A 12,234-nucleotide genomic window follows, 5' to 3' on the forward strand; every position below is an offset into this window, starting at 1 on the left:
TCTCTGACCTGTTGCTCTAGTCTCCTTGCTGCCTCCATTCCATATACTCCATCTCCCAACTCTGGGCAGTCCCCCCAACTGGAATTCTCTCTTTAATCTACTTCATGACTTCCTTGAAGTCCCAGCTAAAATCCTATCTTATGTAAGAAGACTTTCCTTATTTCCCTTAATCCTAGTGTCTTCTTCCTTTCGATTATGTCCAATTTAGCCTGTGTGTGTATGAGTGTATAACTTATATGGCTATCTTGTTTATATGTAGTTGATTGCATGTTATCTCCCCCATAACTGTGAACTCTCTGAGAGCTGAAACTGCCTTTTCTTGGTGGCTTTTTTTGTTTGTTTGTTTCTCCTGTGTGAGCCTGGCACATAATAAGTACTTTTAAAATGCTTATTGAGACTGGCTGATCTCCTCTATAAAACCTTTGCAAATGTACTCAGATGCAAGTGATGTTCTTTTCGAATTTCTCCTCAAAGTTTGTAGCTTTCCTTTGATTGTATTCACTCTCCCTTGTACCACAGTTACCTGTGTAAATGCCTTCCCCCCTCCCTGAGGCTGGGGTTAAGTGACTCGCCCAGGGTCACACAGCTAGGAAGTGTTAAGTGTCTGAGATCACATTTGAACTAGGGTCCTCCTGAATTCAGGGCTGGTGCTCTACCCACTGCGCCATCTAGCTGCCCAAATTGGTGGAATTCTTAACAAAACAAAGCATCTAGGTGAACACAAAAGACAAAATAGAACTTTTTTTTTTTAAATTAAAGCTTTTTATTTATAAAACACATGCTTGGGTAATTTTTCAACATTGATCCTTGATCCTTGAAAAAACTTCTGTTCCAATTTTTCCCCTCCTTCCCCCCACCCCCTCCCCTAGCTGGCAAGTAGTCCTATACATGTTAAATCCAATATATACATATATTTTATGCAGTTATCTTACTGCACAAGAAAAATCCAATCAAGGAGGAAAAAAAAAACCTGAGAAGACAAAATGCAAACAAACACCACCAGTGTTTCACACTCATCTCCCAGAGCTCTTTCGCTGGGTGTAACTGATTCAGTTCATTACTGCTCTATTGGAACTGATTTGGTTCATCTCACTATTGAAGATGGCCACGTGCATTAGAATTGATCATCATACAGTATTGTTGTTGAAGTATATAATGATCTCCTGGTTCTGCTCATTTCACTCAGCATCAGTTCATGTAAATCTCTCCAGGCCTCTCTGACATCATCCTGCTGGTCATTTCTTACAGAACAATAATATTCCATAACATTATGTCACAATTTATTCAGCCATTCCCCAGTTGATGGGCAGCCCCTCACTTTCCAGTTTCTGGCCTCCACAAAGAGGCTCCCACAAACACTATTGCACACGTGCTCCCTGGCCCCCTAGGAGGCCCCTTTGGGATACAAGCCCGTGGGGCAGTTTTCAGAGAGCAGAGAGAGAGAACCTTCGGGATCAGGAGCGGTTCGGAGGAAATGTGACTATGACTAGAAAGCCAGCAGCTCAGGGTGTCCATGGAGGGAACGGCCTTGGGAAAAAGGCCTGGGGAGAGCATGGCTTGTGGGCACAGAAGCCGGCCTGTCCGTAGGACTAGGTGAGGATGGGCAGGGTGCAGGGAGGGAGCAAGCCATGTGGCTGCTTATGGGGAAGCAGGACGTGCTCTGGGAAGGAATAGGAGACGGAAGATAAAAAATCCGGACCACACGTGATGCTGGTTTTGGTGGAGGCTGGAAGCTTCTCCCCCAACCCCTCTACCCACCCCCCCCACTCCCCGCCAATCATTGTGTTTTTTTCTCAGCCTAAGTGGGAACCCGGCAGTTCCTCCCGGTTACCATGGCTACATAACCCTTTTCTGCTGAGGGCTAGAACCCCTTCTTCCTCTGGAAGGGCTCATTTTTCCGGCTTCCTCTCCACCGTGTTCCCACCCCGGTGGATTAAAATGGTTTAGTCTTACTTTTCCGGAGTGCTCTCCATTTCTCGGAACCGCAAAGGGGCCGGCCAGCGGCGCTAGGAAGGCTCCGAGCAGCCTTTCCCCACGCCCAGCTTGCGGTGGACGATTCCTCGGTAGTGGTGCTACCTATCTACCCCCCCCGCGGAAGCTGGCACAGTGGACCAGTCCGAGGCCATCTAGCAACCGCCTCTGCTTCCGGTTCTGAGCTGACAGCGGCGCCGGAATCGGGCCGGGGCTGAGGTGGGCCCAGGTGAGCGCCCACCCCCCACCCCCGAGGCTGACTCGGCCGGCCCGGGAGACGAGGCGGACCGCTGGGGCCTGGGTAGGGAAGCCGCATTGTCCCGGAGCGCGGGAGCCTCCCCGAACCGGGGAGCGGGACCGGGGCCTGGGGGGAGGGGTGGGGGCAGGGAGCCAGCACCCGGGGAGCGAGGGAGAGACCTGGACCAGACGCGGCGGTGCCGGACAACCCCGACCCTTGTGGCGGCCGCCGAGACCCCAGGTTCGGTGTCTGAGGACTCCGCGTCGGGGGTGGGGGAGGGTCCTGCCTTCGCACACCCTTCCGTGAGTTCTGTACTAAAGATCTTCGGAGACATTCAGTCCAACTCCTACATTTTGTAGTTGGGGAAACCGAGGTCTCGAGAATGACTGCAATCACCCGGTGGAGAACCCTTTTAGGAGGCTCCGCCTCTTCCTCTCCGGGTTACTCTCCCCGCTGCCCAGCCGTTGCATTTTACATGAGTCCAGTTGTCAGCAGAACGAGTGTACAGCCACTGAATGAACTGAAGACCACATTCCCTATAATGTCCTCAGTATGAAGTGTTGGGGCTGGTCAGGCCCGGAGAGGGTAGAATGGAGACCTAGTCTGTTATGAACAAGGCATGAGAAAGACAGCGTGTAGGTGTTTTAGAGACAGAAAGACCCGACACTGGGAATTCTCCCAGGCCCAGGGTGAAAAATGAATGAATGAAAAAGCATTTAAGTACTTACTGTGTGCTGAATAAGAGAAGAAATGAGTGAAAAAGCATTTAAGTACTTACTATGTACTAAATAAGAGAAGAAATGAGGAAAAAGCATTTAAGTATTTACCATGTGTTAAACAAGAAATGAATGAATGAAAAAGCATTTAAGTACTTACTATGTACTAAATAAGAGAAGAAATGAGGAAAAAGCATTTAAGTACTGACTATGTGCTAAACAAGAAATGAATGAATGAAAAAGCATTTATGTACTAAAGAGAAGAAATGTGGAAAAAGCATTTAAGTATTTACCATGTGCTAAACAAGAAATGAATGAATGAAAAAGCATTTAAGTACTTACTATGTACTAAATAAGAGAAGAAATGAGGAAAAAGCATTTAAGTACTGACTATGTGCTAAACAAGAAATGAATGAATGAAAAAGCATTTATGTACTAAAGAGAAGAAATGTGGAAAAAGCATTTAAGTATTTACCATGTGCTAAACAAGAAATGAATGAATGAAAAAGCATTTAAGTACTTACTATGTACTAAATAAGAGAAGAAATGAGGAAAAAGCATTTAAGTACTGACTATGTGCTAAACAAGAAATGAATGAATGAAAAAGCATTTATGTACTAAATAAGAGAAGAAATGAGGAAAAAGCATTTAAGTATTTACTGTGTGCTAAATAACAAGAAATGAATGAATGAAAAAACATTTAAGTACTATGTGCTAAATAACAGAAGAAATGAATGAATGAAAAAGCATTTAAATACTTACTATGTACTAAATAAGGGAAGAAATGAGGAAAAAGCATTTAAGTATTTACTGTGTGCTAAATAACAGAAGAAATGAGTGAATGAAAAAGCATTTAAAGTACTTACTATGTGCTGAATAATTGAGAGAAGAAATGCATGTGTGAAAAAACATTTAAATAATATATGTTGAGAGAAGCAATGAATGAAAAAACATTTTAACACTGCTAAAAATATATTGAGTGAGATTGTGAAGGGAGTAACAGTGTTACAAAATCATAGGATCTTAGCTTTAAAGGAGACTGGAAATTTGGCCTAACTACTCCGTTTGAAATATGCAAAATTGAGGCCCTGGGAGGAGAAGGAATTACCCCAAGTCACAGGTGGAATGAGAAGCTGACCTAAAACTAGAACTTGGATCTTCTGGATGTCAGTCCAGGACTTTTATGTAATTGGGATTAGGAAGTGAAGGATCAGATTCTGGGAGTTATTTATAAAGGGTCAGAAGTTGAAGTAGTCTAGTGGTAAAGACATGGGAATGTTTATTCTATGACTGGAGGGAAGAATGTTGGAGATCTGGGCTTGAAACCTAAATCCAGCAATTAATAGCTTTGTGATCAGATACTTTACCAGTTTGAGTTGTTTTTTCCTCAGTTGTAAAATGGGACTAATTGCACTTATCACATGTTATTTATGGGGTAGTTGTGAATAAATTGTTAGGCAAACTTTAAAGGACTAAAGTTATTTATTCAGAAACATTTGTTATATGCCCGTTATAGTTCCTTACACTGTTTAATAAATGGTTATATTGTATTGAAAGGGTTCCTCATGATAGAAGCTGAGGAGTTCATGTTTGGGTAAGAGGTTTTTGGGGGTCATGTTACAAGTGACTGGATAGTTTAGATTCTAGTACTGAAATTTTCAAAGACAAAGTAGGAATGATGGACACTTGAAAAAAATGAGAAGAAAAGGCAAAGAGAATGTCACCGAGCCTTGAGACTGGGAACTGGATTTTTTTGGTATTCTCAGCTCCCAATATAGTGTATGTCCTTAATAAATGTTTGCTGAATTCTTTAGGTTGAGGGCACAGAAATGGAGCAGTGCGCGTGTGTGGAGCGAGAACTTGACAAAGTTCTGCAGAAATTCCTAAGTTATGGGCAGCATTGTGAGAAGAGCTTAGAAGAACTGCTTCACTATGTGAGCCAACTGCGGGAGGAGCTCACCAGTGCAGGTAATCACTTTCATTGCCTTTGACCTCTAAGCTTTCAGTAAGTACTTATTAGTTGATTCAGGTTGTCAATGTTGTGGGCCAGGGCCAGTGAGGAAGTTATTTTCCTGAGATCTAATAGTAGTCATGTGTCAAAAGGGATTTGCCAAGTCTAAATGATCTATTTCTACATTGTTAGAGCATTTGAAGGAAGTAATATGTCAGTATGTTTAATATGGGAATCATACAGGAGACAAAAGAGAATGTAATAGTTGTAAAGGATTGGCCACATGGATCAATGTAATTTCACATTTGTGTTTCTCCTCCTTCAGTAATAAGTTCATCTGTTTATAACCCTGATTTCAGCCCTCACCTTTCTTGTATTATAATGACTCATTTATATAATATTTAAAGGTTTATAAAAACTATATTCTTTCCAACTTTTTACAAAAATTTACACTTAAGATGTCCAGAACTGGTTTTATCTTCTTAATTCTACTTTTCTTTTGACTTCGCTGCTTTTGTCCGTGGCATCTCTTCACTATTTCTATATATTTCCAAAATTAATTAATTAATTTTAATGCATATTGCTTTATGAATCATGTTGGGAGAAAAAAATCAGAACAAAAGGGAAGAACCATGGGAGAGAAGAGAAAAAAAAAACAGAAAAAAGAAGTGAACATAGCATGTGTTGATTTACATTCAGTTCTTTTTCTGGATGCAGATGACATTTTCTATCTAAAGTCTGTTGAGATTGCCTTGGATTCTCTAATGTTTTTTGTCATAAGAAGATATTTTTGGCTCTTTCCTTTTGCTTATTTCTCATGACCAATTAGTTACTGGCTTTATTGATTCTGCCTTCACAACATCACTTGTATTTCCCCTCTTCTAGGCCTACTACCTCTATTTATTTGGATTATTGTGATCTCCTAACAGATCTTCCCCCTTCTAATCTCCTTCATTAAGATGCCAGAATAATCTTTCTTATACATGGATATGATTGTACTGTGCTTTTACTCAGAGCTCTTTAATGGTTCCCATTGCTTACCAAGTAAAGTTTATATTTTTCTTCTTTCCTCAAGACCTTTCACATTTTAGGAAAACCCTAATTTTCCAGCCTTAAATCATACTCCTTTCACAAACTCTAAGCCTTATTTGAGTTTTTCTCTGTCCACCCAAACACATCCTAACACTTTCCTATTTCTTCACCTTTGCACACACTGTTCCCTGTGTCTGCAATGGTCCTGTTTGCTTGTTGAATTTCTACTCATCTGTTCAAGCCTAACTCAAATGCAACCTTCTCTAAGAAGTTTTCTCTGTTTTTCCTGCCTTCCACCCAAGGTAATACTTTGTTTTATACCCTTCTAATGCACTGACTGTATATTATTGTGCATTGTAGTTAGATCAGGAAGCCATCTCTCTGCTTCATAAAGATGTAGAATCTAAGGTGAATCACAGTTCACTTTGTGATATTTTTCTCCTACATCTATTTTATGATACTTTCCCAGTATTGTATAGAAAGACCTGCCTTGTCTTTCTAGCTCTGTTGGAAATCCTTCACAACTACTGTATGAAAATAACATCAGTAACTCATTGTGGAGCTCTTAAGGTTTATATAGGAATCATAAAATCCACAGATACAGAGCTGGAGAGAACTTTTTGTGTTCTTCAGTCCAACTTCCTCATTTTACAGGTAAAAAACTGAGACCAAAAAATTTTTGTCCCCAAGAGAGGTTAGGTAAATTGTCCAAGTTGATATAGGTAATGAGAAACAGAGGAATAATGCTTTCCACTATCCTGTACTCTGACGATTTTTGTTACCGTAAAGGCGGTGCAGGTCTTTTGTCTGTTTTACAGGTAAGATAATGGATATAGAGAAATTAAATGACTTACTTATAGTAGCTGTCAGCCACAGGCTTTGAACCAGATCTTCCAGTTCCAAATCCATTGTTTTTTTGCTACACTATTACCACTTTCCTCTGTTTTCAGTTCTGAGTCTTATGAGATTCATTGCTTGACATCAGGCCCTACGTATAGCAAATGCTCAGTGAATGGTGGTTGGTAGGAATGAAATGGCAGCTTTGACCAGTATATTCTTATTCCTTTGAAAATTCTTCAAAAGTTTACTAGTTTTAGACCCATTTGCTGTATGCATTACTCTCCTCCCTTCCCCCTCGTATCATGCAGGGATCTCAGCTGACTCGAAGGCAGACAGGGCAACTTCTTCAGGTGGGGAAGAAGAAAAATAACCTGTGTCAGAGTAGGTTTGTGACTCTGAGCATTCTTTCTGGTATAAAAGCCTGATTCAATCCTTGCTTTGCCTTGTAGCTCTTCAGGGGACGCCTCTCTCAGCAACACTTTCTGTAGTGATGTCCCAATGTTGCCGGAAAATCAAGGATACAGTGCAGAAGCTTGCATCAGACCATAAGGACATTCACAGCAGTGTTTCCCGAGTGGGCAAAGCAATTGACAGGGTAAGAGGTGCTTTCGCCTTGAAGCTTAGTATCTAGACCATCCTTTTTCTTTAGTGGACTCTAATGATTTTTCCTGCATATATTTTGGATTGAGGGCTTTGGAGGTCATAGACAAAATTGTGGGAGCATAAGAGAGGAAATGAAAGGATTATTGGAACTGTTAGTGAAAGGGAAATGCACATGGCTGAGAAGATTTAGTAGGTTCTCTCCTCTCCTTGATATCAGAACTTTGATGCTGAGATTTGTGGTGTGGTCTCTGATACTGTGTGGGACTCTAGAGAGAAGCAACAGCAGATTTTGCAGATGGCAATTGTGGAGCACCTATACCAGCAAGGCATGCTGAATGTTGCTGAGGAATTGTGTCAGGTACTGAAGGCTTCTTAAATTACCTTCCAGTTAATTTGGATTGGAGCAGATCTGAGGGTATAGGTAAAAGGGGAATATATTTATTTATATATATATATATTTATATATATATATATATATTTATATATATATATATATAGTGTTTGGGTGTGTGTGAGTGTGTGTGTGTATATGTGTATATATATATATGTGTGTGTGTGTGTGTGTATGTATATATATATATATATATATATATATATATATATATATATATATATATATATATATATATATATATAGTGTTTGGGTGTGTGTGAGTGTGTGTGTATATGTGTATATATATATATGTGTGTGTGTGTGTGTGTATGTATATATATATGTGTGTGTGTATGTGTATATATATATATATATATATATACATACATATATATATATATATATATATATATATATATATATATATATAGTGTTTGGGTGTGTGTGAGTGTGTGTGTATGTGTATATATATATATATATATATATATATATATATATATATATATATATATATATATATATATGTGTGTGTGTGTGTGTGTGTGTGTGTGTGTGTGTGTGTGTGTGTGTGTGTGTGTATACATACACACACACTTTAAGTGTTCTCCCCTTCAGACTTATTCCTATCTCTAATAGCATCTAACATACAAAATGCATAGAAGATTATATATGTCCCTGATATGTTCTATTTCTCCCCAGGAATCAACTTTAAATGTGGACCTGGATTTTAAGCAACCTTTTCTAGAGCTAAATCGAATACTGGAGGCTTTGCATGAACAAGACCTTCGACCAGCATTAGAGTATGGAGGCGGGGAATGTTGCTATGTGGGACTTGTGGGCTCCTGGTTGGGGTTTGTAGCTCTAAGACACTTTAGAAAAGAGCCCTGGGTTTGCAGTTGGAGGACCATAAAGTAGGTTTGAGTCCCAACTCTTAGAAAGCCAACTCTCTAACTCTATAATTCTGGTCTTATCACCTAACCTTTCTAAGTTTGTATTACCTGAAGAAAGTATGTAAATCTCTTCCTGCCTTTGCTGCTTGGTTTCCAGACCCCTAACATTGAAAGCAGATGACATGCCAGTTACTTTTATTTTAGCATTTCACCATGACATTTTTAATCACAAGTTTCTTTCTTCTTTGAGTGATAGGCTAATTTGTCAAAGGCCTCATCTTGTTAATTATTTTTTCCTGAATTACAGCTACCATCTTAGTGGTGATATGGAGTTCAGTGTGTTTCCTTTGGGATGCAGCTTCTTTAATAGGCTGACCCTATACCTAGCCAGTGTGGCTTTAGAAGGGGCTGAGGAACAATTGATAAGGTTTTTATTGCCTGACTACTTAAGGAGAAGTTGTTAGTGGAGTATTGAGGTAACCTATCTCTCTTTCCTAGCTGGGCCATTTCAAACCGCCAGCGTCTTCTGGAGCTAAATAGTTCCCTAGAGTTTAAGTTGCACCGATTGCACTTCATCCGTCTCCTGGCAGGGGGCCCCGAGAAGCAGCTGGAAGCCCTGAACTATGCCCGGCATTTCCAGCCCTTTGCACGGCTGCATCAACGGGGTGAGAATGCTAGGGATCTAGGGTACTGAGAACCTGACATGGAGTTAACTCATGGTCAGAATTCCTCTGGAAATTAGCTCCTATTTTTCTCAATAGAATTCAGTTATAGGAATGCCAATTTCCCCCAAATTCCATTTCATTGTCTACTCAGTTAAAATAATTAGGACCCACCTCTATCCAGGGATCTGTTGCTATATGGTGATGTGGAAAAAATGCTGCATTTGGAATTAGAGGACCTGGGTTCAATTACTACCTTTGCCACTTACTACCTGTATGACCTTGGGAAAGTCACATCTCTGGGTTGAAAAATAAGGGAGATGGATTAAATCTCCTTCCAGCTCTAAATTCTCTGGTTCCAGGACTTGGTACAAAGAAAAGCTATTGTATATAGATTTGGTGTTGGTCAAGCTCCCACCATCCCTAGCCACTTCCTGAGCTGCCTGTGTATTGCTTTGCAGAGATCCAGGTGATGATGGGAAGCCTTGTATATCTCCGCTTGGGCATTGAGAAGTCTCCCTACTGTCACCTCTTGGACAATAGTCACTGGGCAGAGATCTGTGAGACCTTTACTCGAGATGCCTGTGCTCTTCTTGGACTGTCCGTGGAGTCCCCCCTCAGTGTCAGGTATAGCTCAGTCCCTTGGGTACAAGTGAGAGAAGAGGCCCAGCTTTTTGGGTAGTAATAAGACTTGGGCTTCCCTGTATAAAGATAACAGAGGACCATAGGTTTACATAGAATTTAGAGCTGGAATGGATCTCATTTAAATTTTTATTGATGTCTTTTTTTTATTTTCCAAATTAAATTCTACCACGTGGCAAAAACATCTCATACAATAATTGCATTGGACATTGTAAATATTTTATTCTGATAGTCCTTGACCTTGATGCTGTGGAAGATAGTATATTTTTAAAATTCCAGTGATTTTTTCAGGTACTGTTTGGCTTCCTTGTAGAAATCTTTTTGTTAATACTGTTGTCATTGTGTGTATTGTTCTTTTGTCAATTCCCTCATTTTAGAGGAAAGTGAGGTTCAGAGGGAAAGTGACTTGCCCAAGATCACCCAGCCAGTAGGTGGCAAAGCTCGAATTCAAACCTAGGTTTTGTGTCTCAGGGCACTAAGCTTTTTCCTTTCTGCAGCTTCGCCTCTGGGTGTGTGGCACTGCCCGTGTTAATGAACATCAAAGCGGTGATTGAGCAGAGACAGTGCACAGGAGTCTGGAGCCATAAGGATGAATTGCCTGTAAGTCCTGGCTGGATGTGATAGGGTGGCATCAAGAGGGAGCAGAGGGGGATGGAGCTCAGTACAGCCTTTTCTCAACAGATTGAGATTGAACTGGGCATGAAGTGCTGGTACCATTCTGTGTTTGCCTGCCCCATCCTTCGCCAGCAGACTTCAGATTCCAATCCACCTATCAAACTCATCTGTGGTCATGTCATCTCTAGGGATGCCCTCAACAAGCTCATTAATGGAGGAAAGTAAGTTTTATTTTGCCTGTTCTGAGAACATGAACTTATGGTCATCTATGTGTTAGAAAGCAAGTATGGTATAAATTCACTTCAAAAATTGATTAACCATCTACTGTATGCAAAGTTCTATGCCAGACAGTGAGGATTGAATGTGACTTAGGCTCTGCCCTGAAAATGTTTTAAATGAAATGAGAAGTACACCAACCACTCTTCTATAAGAGGATGAGATATTCACACAATGTTATGAAAAATTCAAGGAGGTTCCTTTCATTTGGGTTTCAGAAGGAATATCTATCCCACAGAACGTGTAAAATAGTATGAAGCAAAGCTAAAAGAGAAGCTTAGAATCAGATCATGGAAGGACTTAAGTGACATGATTATATTTTTATTTTGTAGGCTTTGTAGGTTTTTGAGTAAAGGCGTAACTTCGGAACAATGTTAGGAAGACTAATTGTTGAGACTAGATTGGAGATGGAATACACTAGTGGCAGAAATCTCTAATATACTATTGACAAATATACAGTTTCTGATCCTTTGCTGTTTTCTTCTCTCCTCAGACTTAAATGCCCTTACTGCCCTATGGAGCAAAACCCAGCTGATGGCAAACGTATCATATTCTGATAACAAGAAAGCCAGCTTATTTGGTGGAGAGGACTTTCCCATATGCCTCGGCTGGTCTTTTGTGGGGTAAACAAGACCCTGGGATGAACATGTGAAAATCCCTTCTGTGTTGTTTTGAAAAGCTGGCTATTAACAGCACTACGTAGGAAATTTTTTTTTGGGGGGGGGAGGGAACACGGTCCATTTGTTAGCCCCAAAACATCTGTGTCACAAAGGAAGATCTGTGGTTTGGAAGTTTCATCATTCTTTGACTATTGTCTGATAAGCAGAGAACTGAACTCTGGTGGATGGCTGCAGGTTGGGCACAGACACTATTCCTGCTCCAGCACCTGTCTTTCCTTTTTCTGTTCTGCTTTCGCAAGCCCACATATCTATGCACTCCTGTGCCAGTTGTTTTGCTTAGTGTCTGTTTAAAGTAGCAACATATCACATCGATATATTTCTACCTTCTTTCTCCTTCCCCTTCTATCATCTTGCACTGCAGTTTGTGTTTATAGATCTAGCTCTACAACCTTAGGCCAGCCAATGTGTGATGCCAGCCACTTATTATTGTACAGTGTTTCAATTGTATTTACCAGTTTTACAATGTAAATAGCCTAGATAGACTTGGATGCAGCTGTTTTATAACTTTGAACAAATAAAATCATTTGCCTTCTCTGTAACTGCTCTATGTTTTTCACTTAATACAAAAGGATTTGGGAGTTGCATGGGTTAAAAAGACTAGCTACTGGGCCACTGACTGCCTTATATCAGATTTAAGAAAAACCAAATCTATCAGTAAAGGCTAAAAGAAAACAAAAGCTATTTTAGGAAGAATCTATCAGCAGCAAGACCTGTTTTAGGGGACAGAAAGGATATAAGCTACCTC

General features: G+C 40.4%; 1 protein-coding gene across 4 annotated transcripts; it reads left to right on the forward strand.

Moving 5' to 3' along the window:
* Positions 1 to 1,462: 1,462 nt before the first annotated feature.
* On the forward strand, positions 1,463 to 12,028 carry RMND5B (required for meiotic nuclear division 5 homolog B). 4 transcript variants are annotated; one of them, XM_074292309.1, is made up of 10 exons: positions 1,463 to 1,593; positions 4,740 to 4,893; positions 7,198 to 7,343; positions 7,569 to 7,709; positions 8,424 to 8,524; positions 9,113 to 9,279; positions 9,738 to 9,903; positions 10,416 to 10,518; positions 10,600 to 10,754; positions 11,303 to 12,028. In XM_074292309.1, the coding sequence occupies exons 2-10, from the start codon at positions 4,755 to 4,757 to the stop codon at positions 11,364 to 11,366; spliced, it is 1,182 nt and encodes a 393-aa protein (XP_074148410.1). In that variant the 5' UTR covers positions 1,463 to 1,593; positions 4,740 to 4,754; the 3' UTR covers positions 11,367 to 12,028. The 4 variants fall into 4 exon arrangements, with proteins under 4 accessions (XP_074148410.1, XP_074148408.1, XP_074148407.1 ...); XM_074292307.1 differs by lacking the exon at positions 1,463 to 1,593 and adding an exon at positions 2,090 to 2,200; XM_074292306.1 differs by lacking the exon at positions 1,463 to 1,593 and adding an exon at positions 2,106 to 2,272.
* Positions 12,029 to 12,234: the final 206 nt, after the last annotated feature.

This window comes from Sminthopsis crassicaudata, chromosome 2, assembly GCF_048593235.1.
Source record: "Sminthopsis crassicaudata isolate SCR6 chromosome 2, ASM4859323v1, whole genome shotgun sequence".
In the NCBI taxonomy this organism is placed as follows: Eukaryota; Metazoa; Chordata; class Mammalia; order Dasyuromorphia; family Dasyuridae; genus Sminthopsis; species Sminthopsis crassicaudata.

What these genes read in the sequence shown, in the direction of transcription:
- RMND5B (XM_074292309.1), top strand. Translation starts at nt 4,755, where the DNA reads ATGGAGCAGTGCGCGTGTGTGGAGCGAGAACTTGACAAAGTTCTGCAG. An exon ending in GACCTTCGACCAGCATTAGA is followed by an intron (nt 8,525 to 9,112) that starts GTATGGAGGCGG and finishes TCTCTTTCCTAG; the next exon opens with CTGGGCCATTTCAAACCGCC. An exon ending in TGCACGGCTGCATCAACGGG is followed by an intron (nt 9,280 to 9,737) that starts GTGAGAATGCTA and finishes ATTGCTTTGCAG; the next exon opens with AGATCCAGGTGATGATGGGA.